Genomic DNA, 26,939 nt, shown 5'->3' with positions numbered 1-26,939 from the left:
AAAGACACTAAAAAAGTTTCATTTCCTTATCTCATCTGGAACACCCCGTTTTCAACTCCCCAAAATATTGAAAAATCGAAAAAAAATTCCAAAAAATTCCCTAAAATCCAGACGTAAAATGTTATGCTTCAGAATGGGTCCATCTGATGTCCAAAGACACTAAAAAAAGTTTCATTCCCCTATATCATCCAGAACACCCCGTTTTCAACCCTCAAAAATATTGAAAAATCGAAAAAAAAATTCCAAAAAATTCCCTAAAATCCAGACCATTTTTTGGAATTTGTTTCCGATTTTGTTCAATATTTTGGGGGTTGAAAACGGGTTGTTCCGGATCAGATGGGAAAATGAAACTTTTTTTAGTGTTTTTGGACATCAGATCGAACTTTTTTTATTATTTTTAGACATCAAGTAGAACGATTCAGAAACATAATTTTTTAGGCCTGGATGTTAGAGAATTTTTTCCGATTTTCCGCTATGTTAGGGGTTGAAAACGAGGGTGTTCCGGATGAGATAGTGGATTGAAACTTTTACGGGTACCTTTTGTCATCAAATAGACCTATTTAAAACTTTCAAATTTTAGGTCTCGCATTTTAAAAAGTGCTTAAACCACCCTTAGATTTTTTCCGTATCTATCGTTTGTTTAAAAATTGAATTTTCGGTGGTTAAAAAGCAAACAACAAATCCTATAAAAAAATGGTTAAAAGCAAATTTGTAGCATTTTTGAAAAGCTAGGTTATTTCATTTTATTTCGCCGAAGTTGATTGCGACCTAATTAATTTTCTTTCTTTGGTATTTAATTATAATAAATTGTCATGATTTTTTAACTTATTTATCACAAAAATTTATTATATAAGTTTAATTTACTTAGAAATGTCATTAAAAAATACAAAGGGTAACAATTTCAGAAGAAAAAAAAAAATAACAAAAATTCTATTGATTTCTGTAAAATTGGAATGAATTTAAAGGAATTTAAGGTAAATATTCAGTAAGTTTAAAAAGAGGCTAGGAAAATTAAAGAAAATTTTTAAGAATTTAATGAAATGCCCAAGAATTTAAGGTGAGTCTTAAAAACTTCAAGATTAATGAAACAAAAACTTTTAACAACATTATATTTAGTAAAGTTAAGCGAATTTAGAAGAATTCAATAGGATATAAAAGAATTCACGATAAATTAATAAGAATGCAGGGCGAATTACAAATTAATTTGAAAAAGAAATTTTAAAATCTATTGAAATCTTTGAATTTATTTAAATATGTTGCGTGCTTTTAACCCGCTATAAAATCAATGATATACTCGGAAATCTGATAAAATCTCTTGGAATCTTTAAAAGAATTCTATAACTATACAGTCCTGTAAAATTCTTTTATATCTTCTGGAATTGTAGGAAATTCTTTGAAACCTAAAAATGCCTTGGTATATTTTTAAATACCCTAAAATACTGCAAATCCTTTGAAATCCCATAAAATTACTGAAATAAATAAAAAATTACTTTTAATCTTTTAAAATAGTTACAAATATTTAAAATCCTTTAAAATCTTTTGAAATTGTTTTAAACATTTCAAAACTCTTGAAAATGTCAAGGTACTTGAAAAAATACTTGAAAATTTTTCAAATCCTACGATCATTTTATCAAATCATCCTCAGGATAACTTAAAAACTTCAAAAGCGCAAAAAATCCATTGAATTAGGTAGAACTGACTAAATGTAGAAGAATTAAAGTGAATTTGAAAAATTCAAAATAATTCTAAAGAATTAAACAAAATTCAGGATAAATTAATAAGAAATTTGGATAAGTACCAAAAAATAATTTCAAATTTCTTCAACTCTTTGAAACATTACAAAATACCTCAACTTCCGTGAATAAATTCTTTCAAATTCAGAAAAATATGATAAAATCTCGTGAAATTCTATGATGATATTTCCTGAAATCCTGGGAATTGTAGTAAAATACATTAAAAGCTTTGAAATTTCTTAAAATCATTTAGATCCTCGAAAATCTTGCAAATTTCTGAGACATCTTTTAAAATATATTGAAACCTTATAGATTCCGCAAAATCGTTTCATATCTTTCGAAATTCTAGAAATAAATAAAAAATTTCGATGAATTTTTTAAGATTCTCTAAAATATAAAAAACGAAATGCCTTAGAATTTTAAAAAACACCCCAAATTCTTAAAAACCCTTCATATTATTGGCTACTTTCAAAAATTTCTCGAAATTTTTTTTAAAAACCCTGAAATATTTCAAAAGAATTCAGAAATAGGTATATACCTGAATTAGACATTAACTGATGTGATGTTTTCCCTAAAAGAAAGTGATTTCTGTATCTTTGCATTTTAAAAACCAAATTTCTATATGAAAATAAAGTAATTTAAAAAATAAATTTGAAAAAAATTAAAGTTTATTACAGTCGAAGACAATTTTTGTTTAAATTAGATTACAACCAACTTCGGTAAAATAAAATGGAATGACACAGTTTCAATTCCATTTTTTGACATTTTTACATGACCCGCATTTTTTGAGTAAAAATTGGAATTTTCGATTTTGTTCATTTAATTTTCGATGATTGAAACCAAAATGAGTCCCAAGAAAAAATGGTTATTATAATTTATATTATAATTTTTTTGCGATTTTTGAAACATTATATTATCAAATTATTATAAGAAAGTAAGTATAGAATTTAAGAATGTTAAAATATTGAAAGAGTAGATGAAAAATATCGAGAAAGTACAAATTTATCATTTTTTTTTTTTATTTATTTAAAATCGAAATTCGAGAAAATTTAAGGAATTTCGACGGAGTTTAGAAGATTTTAAAGATTTTCAAACATTTCTGGAGATTTTAATGGGATTAGAAAGGATTTTAAGAGATTTACAAAATTGCAAGGAATTTCATAGAATTCTGTAGGATTTCCAAAGCTTACAAGACATTTCTATTGAACTTTGGAAATTAAAATAAATTGAAAATATTTTTCTAGCTATTTTAACGATTTTTAGAAATTTCACAAATTTTTGAGGAAGATTTCTAGGAATTTCAAAGATTTATGAGGGTTTAAACCATTTTTTATGAGAATTTTAATTAATTCAATTTAATTTTAATTGCAAGAAAATTTCAATGTATTTAAAATGATTTCTCAGATTTCATAAATATTTTAAGGGCATTTTATATATTTCGAAACATTTTAGGAGGTTTATCAATTTTAAGGCTTTTATGGAATTTTTAAATATTATAACTAACTTTAAAATATATCATTAGTTTTTAAGATATTAAAAATATTTCTATGAATTTTAAGGGATTCCTAGTGAAATATTATTTAGGCTGATGAAAAATATTTGATTACTGATCCCGAATTTCGGGACGATACCCTTCATTTTATTAAATCTGTAAGGATTACAAGGGATTTTAATGGTTTTTCTAGAGAACTTTAATGAATAAGTTTAATTAAAATTATATTCATATTATATTCTAGGGATTCTAAAGGATTTTAAGAGGTATACACAATTTCTAAGGATTTTAAAGAATTTCTAGAATGTACAAAGCTTTCAAAGGATTTCCAGAAAACTTCGGTAAATAAATGAAATTTTATTGAATTAAAAGGGATTCTTAGCGATTTCAAAGTATTTTCAAGCGTTTGAGAGAATTTCACAAAATATAAAGGATTTTATTAAATCTGTAAGGATTTAAAGGGAGTTCAAACATTTCTAGGGATTTTAACGTTTATTCTAGAGTATTTTAATGAGTGCATAAGTTGAGTTCAAATTATATTCAAGGGATTTTCAGAGATTCTAAAGGATTTTAAAAGATATATACAAAATTTCAAGGATTTCAAAGAATTTTCAGAATTTTTTTTTAGGCTTTTGAAAATAAATGTAATTTTATTAAATTATAAGGTATTTCAGAGAAATTCACAAAATTTGGAAGATGAAAATTAGTTTTTTTGTTAATGAGTATTAATTTTCTTCTTTGAAAATGTAACTATTCCATTTTTTGTAACAAAAAAATGATATTTTAAATTGAAAATTCATCTTTTCTGGTTTAAAGATTAACCACTTTGTAAAAAACGCACTTTTTTGGTTGAAGATTGAACTGTTTGATTGTAAATGAACTTTTTTGTTGAAAATTAATAATTTCGGGTTAAAAATTCAACTGACTTGTAGAAAAATCGTCTTTTTGGGTCGATTTTTTGTTGTTGAAAATTCATCATTTTACTTGACGATTCAAATATTTTGTCTAAAATTATCCTTTTTCAGCTAAATTCAAGAAGTGGAAATTTTTTTTATATACATATATATATAGATAACTTTTTAAAATTAAAAATGTAAAGATTCTATTTTTGGTTGAAAATGTATATTTTTTTAGTTGAAAATTTAACTATTTAAATTGTAATTAATTTTTTTGGTTAAAAATATAACATTTAACATGAAAATTTATCCCCTTGTTTGAAAATTCAACTATTTTAACGAAAATTAATTTTTTTCTATGGTTAAGCATTAATTTTCTTAAAAAATTTTGAATAAAAATCGACACTATAGATTAAACATTTATCTTTCAAGTTTTAAAGATGAATGACTGTGTAAAAAATTTTTTTTTGGAGTAGAAGAATCATTTTCGTCAAAGATTGAACTGTTTGATTGTAAATGAAATTTTTTGTTGAACATTAATAATTTCGGGTTGAAAATTCAACTGATTTGTAGAAAATTCGTCTTTTTGGGTCGACTTTTTGTTGTTTAAAATTCTATTTTGTTTTGGTTAAAAACATATATTTTTTAGTTGAAAATTCAACTATTTCAATTAAAACTAATTTTTTTGGTTAAAAAAAAAACATTTAACATGCAAATTTATCCCTTTGTTTGAAAATTCAACTATTTTAACGAAAATTTCTTTTTTTTCTATGCTTAAGCATTAATTTCCTTCGACATTTTGAAATAAAAATCGATACTATAAATTGAAAATTTATATTTTATGTTTCAAAGATAGATTACTGTGTAAAAAATGAATTTTTTTTGTTGAAGAATCTTCGTTGAAGATTGAAATACTTAGTTATAAATTCACTTGTTTGTTGAAATTGCTTTCAAGGGATTTTAAGAAATTCTAAAGGATTAAAAAATATACACGAAATTCTCAAGGATTTTTCAAATCATTTTTACAATGTCCAAAAATTTCAAACGATTTACAGAAAATTATGGAACATATATAAAATTACATTGAATTTCAAGGGATTTTAAGGTATTTCCAGAAATTTTACAAGATATAAAGGATTTTATCAAATCTTCACGGATTTGCAAGATTTCTAGGGATTTTAACGTTTCTTCTAGAGAACTTTAGTAAATAAATTTAATTTATATTCAAGTTATTTAAAATAATTGATACTGTAAGAAATAAATTTTATTTTGTTTCAAATCATTTCAACAATTCAAGGAGAGAAGATGACGACTTTTGGACCTGTAATTATTTTTAAGATTTTAAGAAATTTTACGAATTAGAATAGATTTTAAAGGATTTCAAAGATTTTTCATATAGATTAAAACTGAATTTAAAAAGATTTAAAAAATATTGAAGGAAATATTGAACAAAAGTAATATAACTCAATAAGAAAAATCAATTACTTTTAGTTGAAACGTCCGCTATTATATTTTTGGCTAAAAATTCTAGTATCCGGTTACAATTTTTTTATTATGTTGTTGAAAATGCAACTGTTCTGTTAAAAAAGTCATATTTTTTGGTAAGAAATTCAGCTACTTGGCCAAAAGTGGAACTAATTTGTTAAAAATTATTTTTTTTGTTGTGGATTCATCACCTTCATTGAATAACTAATTATTCAAGTTTTATAAAATTAATCTTCTGGGTTGAAAAATCATATTATGAGTTGAACTATTTTGTTGAAAATTCATTTTTTTTTTTTTTTTACTGAAAATTCATTTTTTTAACTAACAATGAAATATTCCATTTCTAATTGAAAATGAATTGAAAATTTCTCTTTTCTAGTTGGAAAATTCATGTATTTTGTTGAAAATTGAACTATTTTTATAAAATTTACCTTTTTTGGTAGAACGTTAATTTCGTTTGTTAAATAATTATATTTTCAAGTTGAAAATTCAACTCTTTTGTAGATAATTCGTCTTTTTGGCTTTGAAATTCAACAATTTTGTTAAACATTAATGTACTTTGTTAAATATTGGTGTTTTGGGTTAAATATTAATCTTCTCGCTGGAAAATTCATTTTTTTTTGTTGAAAATTCAATTGCTTGTACAATTAAAGTTAAACTAATTCGTTAGAAATGCATATTTTTTAGGATTCAGGACCTTGGCTGAAAATTTAACTCTTTCATTTTTAGAAAATTATTCTTCTGAGTTGAAAATTCATATTTTATGTTGAAATTGTTGTTAAAAAATATGTTTCATAATTAATACTTTTAACTAACAATATAAACTTTCCATTATTTGATAAAATATAATATTTTTATTGTAAATTGGTATTATTTAGTTAAAAATTCCTCATGTTTTTGGGTTGGATATTCAATTTTTTTGTGGATAATTCGTATTTTTGGTCTTTAAAATTCCAGAATTTTGTTGAAAATTGTTGTATTTTATTTAAAATTCGTGCTTTTCGGTAAAAAATTAATTTTCTTGCTGGAGAATTTTTTTTTTTAAATTAAAAATCTAACCATTTGTTTAAAGTCATTTTTTTTTCGTTGAAAATATGAATGTTTAATTTACCTTTTTTAAGATGCACCTCCTTAGCTGAAAATTTAACTATTTTGTTGAAAATTATGTTTGATAATTATTGTTTTCACGTAACAATGTAAATTTGTAATTCTTGGTTGAAATTTAATATTTCTAATGAATAATATCGGTTTTGTTTTTGTTAAAGTGCATCTTTTTAAGTTGAAAATTCAACAACTTGGTTGAAACTTGAACTAGTTTGTTAAAAATTCACATTTATTGAAGATTCACCTCTTTGATTTCAAATTCAACCTTTTTATTGAAAATACCTTGTTATTTTCATAAAAAATTTATTTGTTTAATCTGAAAATTGCACTATTCCATTTTTGGTAAGAAACCTTTCGTTTCTATTATTTTAGAAATATTTTACAATGAAACACAAAATGTTTGTATTAATATTAATTATATATTTTAATTTGAAAATTACAAGAGTAATACAAAATCATCACAGCCGACCTAAATTCATATTAAATTTGCTCAACTCTAGAGAAACTGAATTTATTTCCCTTACTCCAAAATTTGAAAAAATCACTTTAAACTTTCCTTATTAATGGCTTCCGAAAAAAAGGTTTTGAAACCTCGAAACTTATCAGAACATTTTCCGATAAATAACCCTTTAAAAAAAGACCAAAGGCACTAAAACGCCGGTTACAAAAACGGGAAAATGGAACAGATTTTAACTGGTGGCAAAGCAGAAAAGGAAGAAAAGTCGAGTCACGATCGAGTGCCCATCCCCAAATCGAAAAGCTCGCTTTCAGAACCCATTGTTTTCATATTCTGAAGAGCGAACATTGAAAATACTTGAGAATAAATGGTAGCGAATATTAAATAGAATAGAAATAGTTACTCCAGAATCGGGAAATTCAGAAAAAATTGGTCATGAAAAAGCGGATAAAAAACTAACCCTTCTTTCCTCCGAGCCTTGTAGACATGTCCATAAGTACCTCTGCCCACTTTACATCCTTCGAATTCGAACAAATCCTCGACCTTTGTTCGATCTTTTTGTGTCTTCATCTTAAATTCGTAATCCATCATGATTAATTTGGAGAACAACAATTATCAACTATCACAGAGCATTTTGTCACTTTTGCCACTTTTGCTTGCTTTTGCGCACCTTTCGCATATAGCTGCCGTCTGCTAGAATTTTAGTTCATAACAAACTGTCCAGATGGCTTCGGTGTTGATTGCTGGGCGCGAAATTTTTTAATTTGTCATCGAAATTCTACAATTGAATTAATTTAGAGATTAAAATAGATATTAATTCATCATCTTGAATTAAAGTCTAAACGAGAGCCATCGCTTTGGGCATTTACTCTTGTAGGATTGGTAGGAACTCCTTATTTTGTTCATTTATTTGCAAGCTCTGTTTTCTCATGTTGGCAACCAATGACAACCGTTGGTAACGACGCAAATTGCACAGAGAAATATGTGACGTTCCTTTCCTCATTTCCTCTTTCATGTTTTGGTTCAATGTTGACGGTTTACCGGGTTGGAGGTGCTTTTAATCGAAATTATAGTTTTTTTGCTGGAGTTTCCCAAAATTCACAAATGTTCTCGACACGTAAGTTAACAGAAATGAAATTATAATTTATATTATTGCAGAAAATAAAGATGTTTTCAACTGACATGTTTCGACAAGTTAAGTTTGACGTTAATGTTTTAACTTGTATACAGGTAATAGGTGTTTATTCACATTATTCAATCAATAATACACATTGATTGCATCATCAAACTATTTTTTATAAATAAATGGCGCGTAAAAATGTCATAAGAGCAGTCTAACATGTCATTTTTGTCAGTTCGAAACATTGAGTTTTTAACCTTAAATCCCTTAAATTATTCGATTTTCTTAATTGTTCTGATTATTTGTTTAATTATAGTGTGATTCTATTTGTTCTTTTTACATATTTATTAAAATTTCTTACTATTGCAAGAATTCAATTTTTTTGACAAATTAGCGAAGTAAAAAATAAATAAATTGAACAAATTAAAATATACAAAATCTCCATCGAATTTTTCGAAGCAAGGTTAGGGTCACCAGGCGACAGATTGTACTCAATTATTTAAATAAAAATAATGCTTGAAATATAAACTACTTAGTGGATATTACATTTTTTGCATAAAATTCAACTACTTACTTCAAAGTGGTTTTTTGGTTGAAACTTTAACTATTTTGTTGAAAATTCCTTAGTTTTTGGTTTAAAAATAATTTATTTCACTGAAAATATAACTTGAACATGATTAAAATATTGTTCAATGTCTATTTCCTCGAATATTCCCTTTTTTGCTGACAATTCGTCTTCTCTTGATGAATTCAGGTGTTTTTGGTATCAAATTAAAATATTTTTTGCTTAAAATATCTGTTTGATTCTAAATTTTATTATTTTGTTGAAAAGTCGTTTTTAATTAGTTAAAAAATAATGCATCACCTCAAAATTTAATTATTCAATTTTTGTTGAAAATTGCTCTTTTTTATTTAAAAATTCGTATATTGTGTTAAAAATACGTCTTTGGTAGGAAATAAATATTTATTTCTGAAAATTCATTTTTTTTATCGACATGTCAACTATTTCGTTCGAAATTGATTTTTTTTATGTTAAAGATTTACCATTATATTTAAAAATTCATTTCTTTGGTTTAAAATTTAATTATTTTGTTGAAAATTATCCGTTTTTGCAGAAAATTATTTTTTTTTTGTGCTAAAAATTAATTTTTTAAATTAATAATTTAAATGTTCAGTATCTGGTTTAAAAGGTTGTCTTCTGTAGTTAAAAACTAAACTATTTGGTACGTAATTCACGATTTTCTTTTTAAATTTTGGTTAAAAAATTAAAAAGTATTTTTAGTTGACAATTCATTTTTTGAAAACACACATGTTGGATTTAATATTTCTCATTCAAGTTGAAAGTTTATTTTTTTAGTTAAAAATTTAAATATTATTTCGAAAAGTAATGTATTTTCTTAAAAAATCGTCTCTTAAAAAAATTCATTTTATTGGATGAAAATTTATCTTTTAGGTTGAAAATTAAACTATTTGGTCGAATATTCAATTTTTCGTTGAAAATTCGTCTTCTCTGGTTGAATTCAAGTGTTTTTGGTATCAAATTAAAATATTTTTTGCTTGAAATATTTTTCTGATTGTAAATTTAATTATCTTGTTAAAAATTCGTTTTTAATTGATTGAAAAATAATGAATTAACTCAAAATTTAATTATTAATTTTTTTTTAAATGCCCTTCTTTAGTTAAAAATTCGTATATTGTGTTAAAAATATGCCTTTGGTAGAAAATAAATATTTATGGCTGAATATTCATTTTTTTGATCGACATGTCTACTATTGGGTTCGAAATTGATTTTTTTATGTTAAAAATTCATCATTATATTTAAAACTTCATTTCTTTGGTTTAAATTTTAATTATTTTGTTGAAAATACTCTGTTTCTGCAGAAAATTATTTGTTTTTGCTAAAAATTAATTTTTTAAATTAATAATTTAAATATTTAGTATCTGGTTAAAAAAATTGTCTTCTTTAGTTAAAAATTAAACTATTTGGTAGATAATTCATGATTTTTTAAAAAATTTTGGTTAAAAAATTATAAAGTATTTTTGGTTGCCAATCATTTTTTGAAAACACGCATGTTGGGTTTAAATATTTTTCATTCAAGTTGAGAGTTTATTTTTTTGGTTAAAAATTTAAATATTATGTTGAAAAGTAATGTATTTTCTTAAAAAATCGTCTCTTAAAAAATTCATTTTATTGGATGAAAATTTATCTTTTGGCTTGAAAATTCAACTATTTGGTCGAATATTCACTTTTTTGTTGAAAATTCGTCTTCTGTGGTTGAATTCAAGTGTTTTTGGTATCAAATTAAAATATTTTTCTGATTGTAAATTTAACTATCTTGTTGAAAATTCGTTTTTAATTGGTTGAAAAATAATGAATTAACTCAAAATTCAATTATTAAATTTTTGATGAAAATGCTCTTTTTTAGTTAAAAATTCATATATTGTGTTAAAAATATGTCTTCTTTGGTAGAAAATAAATATTTATGGCTAAAAATTCATTTTTTTGATCGACATTTTAATTATTTTGTTGAAAATTCTTTGTTTTTGCTGAAAATGATTTGTTTTTCCTAAAAATTAATTTTTTAAATTGATAATTCAAATACTCAGTAATTGCTTCAAAATTTGCCTTCTTTAGTTGAAAATTAAACTATTTGGTAGATAATTCATGATTTTTTAAATAAATTTTGGTTAAAAAATTAAAAAGTATTTTTGATTGACAATCCAGTTTTTGAAAATACACATGTTTGATTAAATATTTCTCATTTAAGTTGAAAGTTTATTTTTTTGGTTAAAAATTTAAATATTATGTTGAAAAGTAATGTATTTTATTAAAAAATCGTCTCTTAAAGAAAGTTCATTTTATTGGTTGAAAATGTATCTTTTGGGTTGAAAACTCAACTATTCTTTCGAATATTAACTGTTGTGTTGAAAATGCAACTGATTTGTAGAAAATTAGATTTTTTTGCATAAAAATTCAATCATAGTTTTGTTGAAAATTGATTTTTTTCAGTTTAAAATTCACGTATTTTGTAGAAACTTCGTTAGATTTTTTATTAAAAAATAATTTCTTTAACTTAACATATAACTAGTACATAATTAACATATTGCACAGATTGTCTCAATTATTTAAATCATAATGTCGACCTTAAGATAGTTATTTGTATGATTTCTAAGCATTGGGAATGAATTTAATTAAAAATTAAATAATTTTTTTATAAGCAAAAAAATTTTTTTTCTAATATTAAATGTATATAATATATAATATATTTAACTTTTTTTTTAAAATTCGTTTTTAAGCAGTTGAAAAATTTAATTTATTTAATTTTAATTTAATTTAATCCAAATTTAATTATTTCATTCTTCTTCAAAATTGATCTTTGTTAGTTAAAAATTCAAATATTGTGTTAAAAATATATCTTTTTTTGGTAGACAATAAACATTTATGGCCAAAAATTAATCTTCTTGATCGAAATTTCAACTATTTTGTTAAAAACTACTATTTTTTGTTTAATTAAATGTTCATCATTGTACATGACAGTTAATTTTTTTTAAATATTTAATTATTATGTTAAAATTTCTTTATTTTTGTTGAAAATTAATTTTTTAACTGAAAATGTAAATACTCTAAATTTGATTGAAAATTTGTCTTCTTTAATTCAAAATTAAACTATTTGGTCGATGATTGTTTTTTTTTAATCGTCTTTTGTGGTAAAATATTATTATTCTGGTTAAAAAATTCATCTTTTCGGTTGATGAATGCATTTTGTTACAAATTCGTCTCTTAAGAAAAATAAATATATTTATATTTAAAAAATTTATCTTTTTGGTTGAAAATTCATCTATTTGTTCCAATATTACCTTTTTTGTTGAAAATTAAACTGTTTTGTAGAAAATTAGTCTTTTTAAAATAAAAATTCAACATTTTGGATCCAAATTTTTTTCTTAATTTTCAAAAACCGTTTTTGGCTGTTGAAAAATTCAGCTATTTTGTTAAAATTTTCATTTTTAATTGGTTAAAAAATAATTTTTTAACTAAAAAATGTACTATAATTTTGTTGTAAATTGATCTTTTTAGTTGAAAATTCACGTATTTTGTAGAAAATTAATTACCTTAGTTAAAAATTGTACTATTTTGTTGAAAATTCGTTAGTTTTTTGGAAAAAATAATTTTTTTAACTGAAAATATAACTTTTCCATGATTAACATATTGTACAGATTGTCTCAATTATTTAAATGAAAATGATGACCTCGAAAAAGTTATTTGTATAATTTATAAACATATGGAATAAATTTCATTATAAATTCAAAATATTCAACTATTTGGTCGAATATGAACTTTTTGGTTGAAATTAAACTGTTTTGTAGAAATTTAATCTTTTGTAACTAAGAATGCAACTGTTCGTTTGAGAAAACTAATCGTTTTCATTTCTATTCTTCAAAATTCGTCTTCTCTGGTTGAATACAGCTGTTTTTCTTTCCAAATTAAAGCATTTTTTACTTGAAATATTTATTTTTATTGAAAATTTGACTATTTTCTTGAAAATTCGTTTTTAATTAGTTGAGAAATAATTTTTTAATTCAAAATTTACTTCTTCGTTTTTAGGTTGAAAATTGATCTATATTAGTTTAAAATGAATGTATTTGATTGCAAATTCTTTTTTTTTTGTTATAAAAATTAATTTTTCTAACTGAAAGTATAACTATTGCATTTTTGGTTAAACATTTTACTTTTTTAGTTGAAAAATCATGTATTGGTTAAAAATATGCCTTTTTTGGTAGATAATAAATATTAATTATTAAATATAAAAAAAACTTAAAAATAAATTAAATAATATTAATATTAATAATAAATATTTATTGCTGAAAATTCATCTGTTTAATTGAAATTTCAATTATTTTAATTATTTTGTTTGGTTTAAAACTATTATTTTTTGTGTAAATAAATATTCTTCGTTTTACTTGAAAATTAATATCTTTGTTTAAAGATTTAATCACTTTATGAACAATTCTTTGTTTTTGCCGACAATTAATTTTTTCAACTGTCGATAATTCGTGGATTTTTTTTTTAATTCGTCTTTTGTGATAGAATATTATCTTCTTGGTAAAAGTGAATCTTTTTTGTTAACAATTCATTCCTTTGGTCATTTATCTATTTTGCGGACAATTAATGTATTTGGTTGAGAATCAGTATTTTTTTTATAGAATATGAATATTTATGGTTGAAAACTCATTTGTTAAGTTAAAGATTTCTCATTTAAATTGTAAATTAATTTGTTTGGTTTTAAATTTAATTATTATATCTAAAATTAATATAATTTGTTCCAAACTCGTATTTTTTTTAGAAAAGTAATCTTATTGGTGGAAAACTAATCTTTTTTGTTGAAAATTCAAATATTTTTTCTAATATAAACTTTTTTGTTTAAATTTCAATTATTAAAAATTAATTTTATTGTCGTTCAGAATTTTAATTCAGAAACTTTTTTCGTGGTTATAAATTTAACTATTTTGTTGAAAATTCATTTTTAATTTGTCGAAAAATAATTTTTTAACTAAAAATTTAACTAATCTATTTTTGGTAGAGAATTGATCTTTTTTTGGTTGAAGATTCATATATTTATTGAAAATTAATATCTTTTGTTAACAAATTTAACTTTTTTGTTGAAAATGTATCTTTTTGGTTTGAAAATTCAACCGTTTAGTTGGATACTAACATTTCTGTTAAAAATTCATGTTTTCGGTTTGAATATTCAACTGTTTTGTAAAAAAAACAAATTTTTTTTGCATGAAAATCATACATTTTTGAGGCGCTTTTTTCATTATTGACTCAAAAATCTTTTTTTGGTTGAAATTTCGTCTTTTTTGTTAAAAATTAATCTGTTGTAGAAATTTAATTCCTTTTAACCAAAAATGCAACTGCTTGTTTGAAAACTAATTGTTTTTACAGGGAATTTTCAACTATCTTCTTGAAAATTCGTCTTCTTTGGTTGACCTTTTTTGGTATCAAAATAAAATCTTTTTTACATGAAATATTAAATACTAGAATTTTTGTTGAAAATTTAATGATTTAGTGGAGAGTGAAACTACTTTATTAAAAATTCTTCTTTTTTGTTGATGACTTCAAAAACCACTTTTTTTTGTTGAAAATTCGTTTTTAATTAATTCAAAAATTATTTTTGAACTCAAAATTTACCTATTTAATTTTTGTTGAAGATTTGTATTTTTTAGTTAAAAATTGATTTATTTGGTTAAAGTTAATTTATTTCTTTAACAATTAAGGTACTTTATTAAAAATTCATTTTTTCTGGTCAAAAATGTTTTCCAAGTCGAATATAACTATTCCACATTTAGTTGAAAATTTATCGTTTTTAGTTCAAAATTGATGTGTTGTCTTGGAAAGATTTTTTTTTTGGTAGAAAATGAATGTGTGCTTGAAAATTCATTTTTTGATTCAAGATCCCTCCTTTAAGTTGAACATTCATTTATTTAGTTTTGAAATTTAACTATTTTGTTGAAAATTAATTTATTTAAAAAATATTTTCATTTATTTTTAATATAATTATTTTATTTTGGGATCAACATTTTTTTTAGTTGAAAATTGATATTTTTTGGTAAACATTAATTTTCTTGGTTAAAAATTCATTTATTTAGTTAAAATTTTAACTGTTTTGTTGAACACTCATGTATATTATTAAAAATTTATGTTTCTTCCGGTAAAATTTAATCTAATTGGTTGAAAATTTATCTTTTTGGTTGGAAATTAATTTCTTTCGTTGAAAATTTAACCTGAAATAAAAGAGTCTGGTGACCCTAAGAGAGGGAAAGTAAATTTTATGCAAATTGGAAAATAGTTTTTAAACATTTTCTTGGAGTTTGAGAATGTTATAATTTTTTATTTTTAGAATTTAATGTACAGATTTTATTTCTTTAGATGATTTACATATATAATAATAATCGTTAAACAAATAAGAAAATCTCAAAATCTGCAAATAAAGAAAATAAATTTATGTATTTTTGTGCAGATAAGAAGACGATATCAAATTTCCTTAGAAATGTCGTTTCAAAACGAAGTTCTGAACGAACTTTCACAGTTTGTGTTGAAGGCAATATAGGTAGCGGAAAAACAACATTTTTAAATAATTTTAAAGTATACAAAAACACTACTGTGATCCAAGAACCTGTTCAACTCTGGCGCAATGTTGCTGGCACAAATTTACTGGTAAAAGAATTTAACTATCAGGTAGATAGGGTGGTCGCAAGTCAGGGAAACCTTGAAATCAGGGAAGTCAGAAAATGCTGTTGATCAGGGAAAGTTAGGGAAAAATCAGGGATTTAGGAAACAAATTAAAGAGGCAGGGGATTTTTATAATAAGAAATTTAGGTTTTTTCTTAGATAAATTTTTAGTCACTTTTAAAAATAAAAAGATCAGCCACTAAATCGGGAGAACCGGGAGAAGATCGGGAGAAACGTGCACCGGGAAACTTGCACACCAAATACAGTTTTTATTACACCTTCCTAATCGACGAATCTTGGACCAAATGATCGAATTTTCAAACAAAAAAGATTAAACTTCAACCAGGAAGAGTTGCATTTTCAAACAGAATCTTAAATTTGAAATTTGAAAAGATGAATATTTTACAAGTTAGTTTAATTTTGAAGCAAGGAAGACGAATTTTCAACTAAAAAATATGACTTTTCTAACAAATGAGGATTTTTACGCTAAAAGGATTGATTTTCTATAAAATAATACAAGTGCTTAAAAATCAGTTGAAATTTTGATAAAAAAAAATTACTTTGAAAATAGTTGAATTTAGATTAATTATAAAATAAAAAAATTTTTTGTTTTTCAAATAAAAATAATTATCTTTCAATCAAAAAGGATAAATTTTTAACCAAAGAAGATGACTTTTAAACAAAGCAGTTAAATTTTCCACCCAAAAAGACGATTTTCAAAGTAAAAGAGAATTTTCAATACAAAAAGTATCAATATTCGATAAAAAAGTATGACTTTTTAACAAAATAGTTTAATTCATATTAATTCTGAAAAAGAAATATAATACTGTTGTTTTCTTTTGTTTTGTTTTTGATAAAAAGAAGTTTTTAAGAACCTAGTTCAATTTTAAATAAAATAAATAAACTTTCAAGCAATCTGTAGAATTTTGAACTGAACACCAAAAATATAATAGCAGACTTTTGACTAAAAATTATTAACTTTAAAATATAAATGGTGAATTTTCAACAACTAAAAAAAGATTTTTCTACTAAAAGATAAATTTATAACAAAAAAGTGAATTTTCTGCAAAAGTATAAATTTTCGACCAAAAACGATGATGTTTTCAAAAAAATCGTTGAATTTTTACAAAAAGTATGTTTTTTAAGTAAAAAAGATTATTTATGAAACAAAAATACAATAATAGACATTTCAATGAAAAATAATTAATTTTCAATCAAAAAAGATGAATGTTCAACCAAAAAATATGAGTTTTCAATAATAAAAATGAATTTTCTGCCAAAAAATATAATATTTTGTCCAAAAACGATTACTTTTTAATAAAAGACTTTAATTTTCAAGAAAATAGTTAAATCTTTAACTGAATAGTAAAATTTGTAACCGAAAAGTAGAATTATTCATTAAAAATTCCACTCCTTGGTTGAAAGTTGAACGAATTTTTTTGAAATTTCATTTTTTTTGATGAAGATTCATAATTGTAGTTGAAAGTTCGTTTTTTTTTTGGCTAAAAAATTAAATTAAAAATTCGCTTTGTTGTAAACAAGTTTTTTAAAACTAGAAATTCAAATATTTTGTTTAAAAAGTCAACTGATTAATTGTAAATTAACTTTTTTGTTGTTATTTCATGTTCTTGTTTTTAAAATTAAATTGTTTGATAGAGAATTAGGCTTTTTGACTTATAAATTCAAGAAATTGGTATAAAATTATACTGTTTTGTAGAAAATTCTTTTTTGTTTTTATTGAAAATTCATTCTCAATGAAAATTTATGTACTCCATTTTTGGTTAAAAATTCAACATTTTGGTAAAAAAAAATTATGTTTTTTTGTTGAAAATTCGTATTTTTTGGGTAGAAAATCAACTTTTTTTTGGTCAAAATCTAGTCATGTTGAAAATATATACTGTTTGGTCAAATCTAACTGTTTTTTAATTTTTTATTAAAGTGTTGTATTGGAAATATCAACTATAAAATTTTTTGATAAACATTAATCTTTTTCGTTGAAAATTCAACAATTTGCTTAACATTTTTCATTCTTGACTGAAAATTTTTTCTTGGTACAAAATCCACTTTTTGGTAGAAATTTCATCTCTTTTGGTTAAGAATGCAACTTCTTAGTTGAAGATTTATCTATTTTGGTTGAGAATAAAACTATTTTGTTGAAAATTAAAAAATTTTGTATAAAATTCAACTTTTTTGTATAAAATTCGTTTTTATCGTTGCTGTTTTATTTGAAAATTAATTTTTCTCGGTAAAAATTCACCTACCTAATTTTTTGGTTAAAAATTGAACTTTTATGGTTTAAAAATGCTAACTATTCATCCTTTTTGTTTGAAAAATCATCAATTTGGTAACGGATTTAACTATGTTTTAAACAACTAAATGGTGTTGTAAAAAAAAGTTTTTATTTTTGTTTAATTGAAAATTATTTCTCTGTGGAAATGTAAATACTCAATTTTCAGGGTGGCCGTTTTAATCAAAGGAAAAAACTTCTGGGTATATCTCGGTTTACAACAAATCACAACTTATTTGTCTTATTTAACATTTGTTTATCACCTATTTGTCACTTATTTTAGAAAAAAGGTCACCTATTCACTTTTTTGACGACAATAGGTACTGTGATGACTGGATACTTATTAATAATATATATTTATCATTTTTAAAATTTCTATAATTTTAATTCAAAATTATGGCTTTGAATGCGCTATTTTAAAACAGTTTAATCTGAGGTCTTAAAACTTAATTTTTTCTTAAATTAATTTTTAGATTGATTCTCAGTTCTTTCAAATTTAAAATTTCAAAATATTGTAGTTTCAAATTCAAATAATTATTCAAAATGACAACACATTTCGCTACTAAATATTTAAAAATTTCATATAGAAGGCCTTGATAGTCATTTTTGAATCAGATAATTTTAGATGTAAATATAAAGCAATTTCGAATTGCAACGCTTAAAATTGTACAATTTCAAAAAATGGAATCATATGGCAGCATTCTTGTTGTTTATTAAACATTTAAATTTTCAAAGTAATATCTTTAAATTTTCCGATTTTTTGTTGAAGACTTACACTCATAAATAATTTCAAAAGGGAAAATATTTAATTGGAAAATCTCAAGAGTTAATAATAGTTCTAAAGGAAAATTTGATATTAATAAATTAAAAATTGGGTTTAAGATAACAAAAAAAACAAAATTAAATTATGTAACTGTAATTGATACAGGGATAAACGTATAATTTGTGAATTTTAAATGTTTAGAATAATTTTAGAGTTCTGAATTTACTTGTTGAACGCTAAATTATAATTTTTTGCTTTTAATAGGTTTTAATTTTGTAGATAACAGTGAATGGGTTAAATTTGGAACAGTTTAATTAGCAATTTAAAAAATATTAGTTTTTAAGTGATTTAAATTTACATCAAATAATTAGAATTTTAAAGGTTTTGATTATAAAAAGTTTTAATATCACAATTTTTGGTGACTATACATTTTTTCAGTTTAAAATAAAGTTCGCATTCGTTTCAATTTCAAAGTTCTGGAGTAGAATTTTTTTCATGTTGATTGTTTCCCATTTAAAATTACTATTTATTTTCAAACATTTATTGAGTGTAATTCAATTAATTTTTTTATTTTATAAAAATTCATCTAATTAGTTGAAATTACAATTATAATTTCGTTATGTTGTAACAATTTAAAATTCTAGAATTTCATAAGCTTTCTACAGTTTTTAAAATTGCCCTATTTTCTAAATTTTCAATCTGCAATCATTCAATTTCGTGATTCTTCAATTTAAAATAAAATTGTTTACTTTCAGGGCTTCGATCTAGAAATTATACAATTTCATTCCTTTATATTACTAAATTGTCCAACATCGTGCGACAATTTTTTCATTTCAGAAGCCTTTAATTCGAAATTATTAATTATTAAAAATTATTTTTTAAATATATTAAAAAATTGGTTTGAAAATTGATTTTTAAACTTGCATCTTTTATCTGAAAAATTGTGTTTCGCAAAGATATTTGAATTTTTTATGAATCGGGAGAAATCACGAATATTACCGGGAGAAAGCCGGGAGACGGAAATTTGAAAAATAGTGGCCAACCTGATTAGACTATTTTAGAAGATTTTAAGGAATTTTGAATTGACTTTAATCATTTAAAGTTTTCTAAAGAATTTTACAGATTTTAGAGTATTTTTAAAACATCCTAGGTATTTTAAAGAGCTATAAAAAACTTTAAGGGATTTCAAAGGATTTGACATTTTTTAGTGGATTTGAAATATTTTAGGGTATTTTAGAAGATTCCAAGGAATTTTGAATTGATTTCAATAATTTTAAGTTCTAAAGATTTATATAGATTTTATGGTATTTTTAAAACTTATAAGGAATTTTAAAGAGCCTCATAAAATTTCAAGGGGGTTTAAGAGGTTTGAACTTATTTCTTACAGTATTTTAAATTTTTGCAAAGAATTTTCAAGAGCTTTACAAAATTAAAGGGATTTCAATGGATTTAAAAAGGTTTTAATGGATATGAAAAATTTCAGGCTTTTTTAGAAGATTCCAAGGATTTATGAAATTGATTTCAATCATTTTATGTTCTTCTAAAGAATTTGAAAAATTTTAGAGTATTTTTAAAATATCCAAGGAATTTTAAAAATCTTTAAAAATTTTGAATGGATTTCCAAGGATTTGAAGTTTTCAGTATCAAAAAAATTTCAAAATAATTTTCAAGAGCTTTAACAAATTCAAGGGATTTCAAAATAGTTTAATGCATTTGAAATATTTTAAGTTATTTTAGAAGATGTCAAGGAATTCTAAAAAGTCTAATAAAGTTTCAAGGGATTTCAAAGGATTTGCAAATTTTCAGAGTATTTAAAAAAATTACAAGGATTAAATATATAGGTGTATTTTATAAGATTTCAAGGGATTTCGTAGAATTTTAAAGATTTGAAGAGATTTTTAAATTTCGAGATTATTTTCAAAAATTCAAAGAAATTTTCCAGAACTTTAAAAAGTTTTTAAGGTATATCGAAAGATTTCATATAATTTGGAATAATTTAGGGGGGTTTAAAAGATTTTAAGGAATTGTTAATAGATTTCTATAATGTGAAGAAATTCGGAAGGATTGTGAAGACTTAAGAGTATTTTTTTAAATTCCAAGGAGTTTTCCAGAACTTTAGAGAGGTTTCAAAAGATTTAAACGGATTAGAAATATTTCAGGATATTTTAAAACTTTCTCAGCCAAGAATTCAAAGTGAATCCAAGGGAACTGTAAGATTTTAAGGTAGTCTAAATAATTTTGAAGGAATTTTTCAGAAGATTTTAAAGAATTAAAATATATTCGGTTATTTGAAAAGATTTCAAGGATTTTTTCAGTTTAATCATTTGAAGGGATTTCAAAGGATTTAAAATGGTTTAGGTTATTTAAATTTATTTAGGAATTTTAAAGAATTTTAATGATTTAAAGGGATTTGATTATAGAATTTTTTATATTTATATTTTATATATAAAATTATAGGATTTTTTATTTAATTTATCTTGATGTATTTTAAATTCACTTTGAATTCTCAGGCACTTTATCAAATTCTTCTTAATTTTCTTGAAGTCTTATAAATCGAATTCTTTTGAATTTTTAAAATTCAAAAAACATGCAGACCTGAGAATAATCAATAGAAAAATGATATATTCAAAATGGTTTTATTCCAACTTTAAAAGATTTTACAAAGATTTGAATAATTTCAAAAATATTACCAAATATTAATTTTTTTTAATATTTCGCATATTTCTAAAGACTTGAAAAATATTTTACAAAAATTTCAAAGATTTCGCAAAGATTTCAGAAAGACTTTAACTATTTCATAAAAATGTCCGATATATTTTACAGCTTGCACCAAGATTTCAATGATTTTACAACGATTTCAATAATTTCACAAATTTTACCAAATATTTCGAAAGAATTTCCAAAGGTTTAAAAAATATTTCAAATATTTCGCAAAGATTTTGGATAGATTTAAAAGATTTTACAAAAATTTAAATCATTTTTTCAAATATTTAAAAAATAGTTTCAATATTTCTCAAAAATTTTGGACAGATTCAAAAGATTTCACAAATGCATAAATGATTTCCCAAAAATTTAAATCATTTTACATTTATTAGCAAATTTTTACAAAATTTCTCCGCAAGTATTTCCAAATCTTTTAGAAAGATTTCAAAGATTTCCCTAAGATCAAAAAATGTTTTAAATAATTCGCAAAGATTTGAAGAATTTCACAAATATTATCAAAAATACCAAAATTTTTAAAAATATTTCATAAAGAGTTAAATGATTTTCTAAGGATTTGACACAGATTTCAAATATTTCGCAAAAATATGGATAGTTCAAAAATATTTCACAAAAACTTACATGATTTCGCAAAGATTTTAACCGTTTTAAAAATATACCAAATACTTCAAAAATATTATCAAAGGATTTCAATGATTTCCCGAAATTTTCAAAGATTTCGTAAAGATTTTGAATATTTCGAGAAGATTTCGGATAGATTTACAAGATTTCAATGATTTTCCAAAGATCCGACAAAAATTCTTATCATTTTTACAATTATTACTAAATATTTCGGATAGATTAAAAATATTTCACAAAGGCATAAATGATTTCTCAATGATTTCGTAAAGATTGCAACAATTTCAAAAATATACCAGATACTTCAAAATTAATTTAAAAGAATTTCAATGATTTTCCAAATATTTCAGTAAAAACTTTAAATATTTCGCAAAGATTTCAATCCTTTCAAAATGTTTGAAAATATTTCATAAAGATTTCGGATAGATTAAAAAAATGTCACAAAGATTTCAATTATTTAAAAAATTAAATTTTTTAAAAATATTTTAAATATTACAAATATTTCGCAAAGATTTCAATCATTTCAAATTTTTTATAAATATCTAAATGATTTCCCAAAGATTTCAGATAGATTAAAAAACTTTCACAACGCTTTTAATTATTTTCCAAAGATTTTAATCATTTGAAATATATTATAAAATATTTATAAAATATTTGAGATATTTCGCAAATAGATTAAAAAGATTTTGTGAAGACATCAATTATTTAACAAAGATTTCAGGTAGATTTTTGGAAAAGTTCAAACGATCTGATGAATTTAATCATTTGATTATGGCTCGACCGTTTCTGATTCTATATTAAAAATGTTATAAGATTAGAATTTTGGTATTTAAATATTAAGGATGAGGTAGAAAGAAAAATTAGTCGAGGAAATGTTGGGGAATTTTGAAAAGGAAGTTGTGCGGCCACCCTGAATGAGAAAATAAGAATTAATTGATGAATCCTTGTGAATTAGAATTAGATTATTGATTTTAAAACCTTCGATAATTTTAATTTAATTATTAAATTTATAGGATTTATTCTATAAAGACCCAGGCCGCTACGCCTATTTATTTCAGTCTTATGTACAATTGACAATGGTTCGATTGCACGCAATGCATACTCCTCAGCCTTATAAAATTATGGAAAGATCGGCATACAGTGCAAAACTTTTCATTGAAAACATGAAACGATCGAAAACTATGCAGGACGTCGAGTTTTTTGTTGTCGATGAATGGTTCAATTGGTCAGTCCAAAATGCTGGAATCCATACTGATTTAATAGGTAAAAGGAAATTATATTAATCTCTTTTCACTTGTTAATTTTTCCATATTTCTCCTTTTTTTAGTTTGAATAAAAAATCAGGCCTCACAGACCGGTCTCTATAATGGAACTTAAAATAAAACATGATCAAAGCTTTCAAAATTTAGGGATTTTGAAAAAAATAACAAAAATCAGGGAATTTCTGTAAGAATTAAATGTAAAATATAAGCATTTTTTGAATGAAAACATCACATTAGTCACTTTTCATTCAATAAATTTTTTTCATTAAATAAACTGAATTTATTTGAAATAATTCAGGGTATTTTTAAAGATTCCGAGAAATTTTTAATGGAGTAATTAAATTAATTTCAATAATTTGAAGGGGTTTTTAGGCTTTTAGAGTATTTTTAAAAACTGGAAGGCATTTTCAAGGGATTTTAATTTGAAATATTTTAGGAATTTTTAATTAATTATATTAATTTGAAAGGATTTTAAAGGGATTGCAATACGCTAGGATAAAGAATTTTCTAGAATTTCGGAAGATATGGAACGATTTAACAGACATACAAGGTTTTAAGACATTTTGAAAAAATTGCACAGGATTTTGTAACAGGATTTAAACCGTTTTAGAAAATCGTGAAAGATTCCAAGCAATTTTTATTTGATTTTAATCATCTGAAGGGACTTCAAGGGGTTTCAAATATTTTTGGGTAAATAATTTCCCAGAATTTTGGAAAATATGGGATGATTTTACAGGACCTATAAGGTTTTAAGATATAAAAAAAATTTACGGGACTTTATAAGAATTGCGAGGATTCTGATTTTAAGGGATTTTAAAGCTCTACATGTATTTTAAGACATTTTCTAGGTTTTCAGGAAATATCACCGAATTTCTGGGGATTTTCTAATATTTTAGTGGATTTCAAAGAATTTATTCGGGAGAAAAAGAGGAATTTTGTAAGATTTCAAAGGATTTGAAATATTTTAGGAAATTTAAAAAGATGTTTAAAATAATTTTTTTTTCTGAAAAAACATCTCTTTCACTCCGCTGGGAATCGAACCACAGAACTTCCGATCGCCGGTCGGGTGGTTTTCCGTAAGAATTTATTTTATTCTCTGATGATAATACAGATTGCTTTAAAAATTTAAAAAGATTTAAAGGAATTTTAAAATCTTTTTTTATTAATTTCAAGGTGTTTTAAAGTATTACAAATATTTTAGGATAAAGAATTTTCGATAATTTCGGACTACATGGAAAGATTTTACAGGACTTATGAGGTTTTGAGATATTTTCAAAGATTGCATGAACTTTTATAAGGTTTTCGAATATTTCAAAGATTATCAGGCGTTTTTAAAGCTCTCAAGGTATTTTAATGAAACTTCTAGGATTTCAGAAAATATCACCAGATTTCATAGAGGGTCACGGGATTTTATAATATATTAGTGGATTTTAATATATTTACGAGAATTGAACTATTTCGCAGGGATTTCAAAGATTTAAAGAGATTTGAAATTATTTGTTTTAAATTCACCCTGAATTCTTATTAACATATTCTGATTTTTTTTAAATCCTTCGGAGTTCTTTTTATTTTTTTATTTACTTGAATTATTCTAAATTTACTTAATTCTACCTAATTCAATGGATTTTTTGAAATTTTTATTTAATTAATCCTGAGGATCAATTGATAAAATGATCTAATTATTTGAAATATTTTGAGGTATTTTTTCAAATACCTTGACATTTTCAAGAGCTTTAAAAAATTTAAGGGATTTCAAAAGATATGCAGTTTTATAGAATTTCTGGAAATATGGAAGGATTTTACAAAACCTGATAAAGGTTATAGGATATTTTAAAAGATTCCGATGGATTTTATTTCATTTCGGAGGATTTCAATAATTTTATGGGGTTTTAAGTAATCTCAAGTTATTTTAATAAATTTTCCAAGATTTCAGGAAGTAACATAAGATTTCATGTAAATTCACAAGATTTCATAATATTTTAATGGATTTCAAAGAATTTATTAACAAGAAGTGATGGATTTCGTAGATTTTCAAAAATTTGAAAAGATTTAAATATATTTTTTGTAATTAATTTCGAATTTGTCATAAATTTATTTCTTGATTTCTTCCAAATTCACTTAATTCTACTGAAGACAATGGATGTTTAAAAAGTTTTTGTTTAATCCATCTGGAAGTTTTTAAAACTCACATTAAATTAATAAACATCTAATAAAATTCTTCTAAAGTTCTCTTTAATTTTTCTAAACTCATTTCAAATTTACCTAATTCAATGAATTTTTGTATATTTTAATTGTTTTGAATTCACTTGATTGTTTTTTTAATTCAGCTTGATTTTTTATGAACTTTATTAAATTTTTTACATTTCTCTAATTCCACTCAAATTTCACTGACATCAATATAATTTTTTAGATTTAGAAAAATTTGCTAATTCACTTGAATTTAACTTGACTTTTTTTCGGAATACACCCTGAATGCTTTTAATTTTTTTGCAATTTTCTTGAATTTCTTTAATTTACTTGAATTTCTCTAAATTCACTTAATTCTTTCTAATTCAATAGAGTTGTAAAATTTTTGCAAGCTAAAAATTTTTGTTAAATCGTAAATTTTTATGAATTTCATCGAATTCTTCTCGTTTACCTTAAATTGAAAATTTTAAATTAAATGGCTTTGAAGATTTATGGATGGTCAATGATAAATCGGAAGTCCTTCAAATACATTTTTTACTTTAAAAACGTAAAAAATTCAACTTTGGTAAATCTATTAAAATTGAAAACTCTTTTTCTCGTTACTTTAATAAATTTTTTGCAATTGTATCATTTACAGTGTACTTAAGGACTTCTCCAGAAGTAGTTTACAAAAGAATGCGAGATCGAGCGCGAAAAGAAGAAGATTGCATAAGCCTCGAATTTTTGACACAGCTTCATCAAATTCACGACGAATGGCTTCTCAACAAAAATTTTTCCTCTTTACCAGCGCCAGTTATTGTTTTAAATGGGGACAAAAGTATAGAAGAGATGATGAGTGAATTTAATATTTGTAAAGACAGTATCTACAGTAAAGGAAGTTTGCATGAAATGGAAATAGGAGACGCAGAATCTCAAAGGATATAAGAATTGATGGCCAATCGATGCAAGTTAATTTTTTTCTACCTAATTTCGTTTACTTAATTTTTTACATTTTTAGATGTTGAGGGCATTTAATAACTTAATTTAGGATCACCAGTTTTCTAGGATCTCTTGAGTTTTGAGATAGGGTAGGAAGAAAAAGATCTTTGGCGTCTGTTATAAATCAGTATTACTATTATGAAGATAACTTAAAAAATGAATGGTTTATCTTGATCCTTTAGATTGAATTGTGACCAGTGTCAAAACCATACAAGAAATAATACATTTTGTACTCAATGTTCTGTAAATAATTTTTCTTATTTAGGAAATAAAAATGAAATTTTTCAAAATGTTTCTACAAACTTGGGAAAGTGATAACTGTCTGTTCTAAGGTATTTTGTACAGAAATAAATACTGATGAACATAAAATATTCGTCTCAATTGTGACCTCTTCCCCTGCGTTTCCCAGTTTTTCTCCTAATATTTTCAAGCTAAGATGATTAGCCCAACAATCATAACAATTATATAATACACATCTTGAAAAAAGGTTTTTGGTATAGTCTTATACAATTTTTTTTGGTTAGTATGTGTTAAGGGCCTACTATGAATTTTCAGCTAGATCCATGTGCGCATGTACAGTCGTGTCAAGCTAAACACCTGAAAAT

General features: G+C 23.5%; 2 protein-coding genes across 4 annotated transcripts in view; one reads left to right on the top strand and one right to left on the bottom strand.

Annotated features, from left to right (window-relative positions):
• LOC117172959 (cyclin-dependent kinase 8) overlaps window positions 1–7,876 on the bottom strand; it is a 48,159-nt gene extending 40,283 nt beyond the window's left edge. Inside the window, exon 1 of one of the 3 annotated variants that reach the window (XR_004467080.1) lies at window positions 7,628–7,876. Coding sequence is in view for 2 of the 3 variants with exons in the window: in XM_033361278.1 (XP_033217169.1) it covers window positions 7,628–7,758 (131 nt within the window). In the remaining variant the exon portion in view is untranslated. The remainder of the gene's footprint in view (window positions 1–7,627) is intronic. The other 2 variants (XM_033361278.1, XM_033361277.1) reach the window with 2 other exon arrangements.
• A 278-nt stretch (window positions 7,877–8,154) lies between these two features.
• Window positions 8,155–26,698, top strand: LOC117173432 (deoxynucleoside kinase-like). Its single transcript, XM_033361995.1, has 4 exons — window positions 8,155–8,284; window positions 15,307–15,503; window positions 22,921–23,170; window positions 25,994–26,698. Exons 1-4 carry the CDS (start codon window positions 8,194–8,196, stop codon window positions 26,278–26,280), a joined length of 825 nt encoding a protein of 274 aa, XP_033217886.1. The 5' UTR covers window positions 8,155–8,193; the 3' UTR covers window positions 26,281–26,698.
• The last annotated feature ends 241 nt before the right edge of the window (window positions 26,699–26,939 follow it).

This window comes from Belonocnema kinseyi, chromosome 5 (assembly GCF_010883055.1).
Source record: "Belonocnema kinseyi isolate 2016_QV_RU_SX_M_011 chromosome 5, B_treatae_v1, whole genome shotgun sequence".
Taxonomy (NCBI): domain Eukaryota; kingdom Metazoa; phylum Arthropoda; class Insecta; order Hymenoptera; family Cynipidae; genus Belonocnema; species Belonocnema kinseyi.
Note: the sequence above shows the minus strand (reverse complement) of the source record. Positions and strands in the feature narration are given on the sequence as shown.

Excerpts from the sequence above, each read along its gene's own strand:
- LOC117173432 (XM_033361995.1), top strand. The coding sequence starts at position 8,194 with ATGTTGACGGTTTACCGGGTTGGAGGTGCTTTTAATCGAAATTATAGT. Across the intron at positions 8,285-15,306 it reads TTCACAAATGTTCTCGACAC|ATAAGAAGACGATATCAAAT; the intron begins GTAAGTTAACAG and ends ATTTTTGTGCAG. Across the intron at positions 15,504-22,920 it reads TTGCTGGCACAAATTTACTG|GATTTATTCTATAAAGACCC; the intron begins GTAAAAGAATTT and ends TTAAATTTATAG.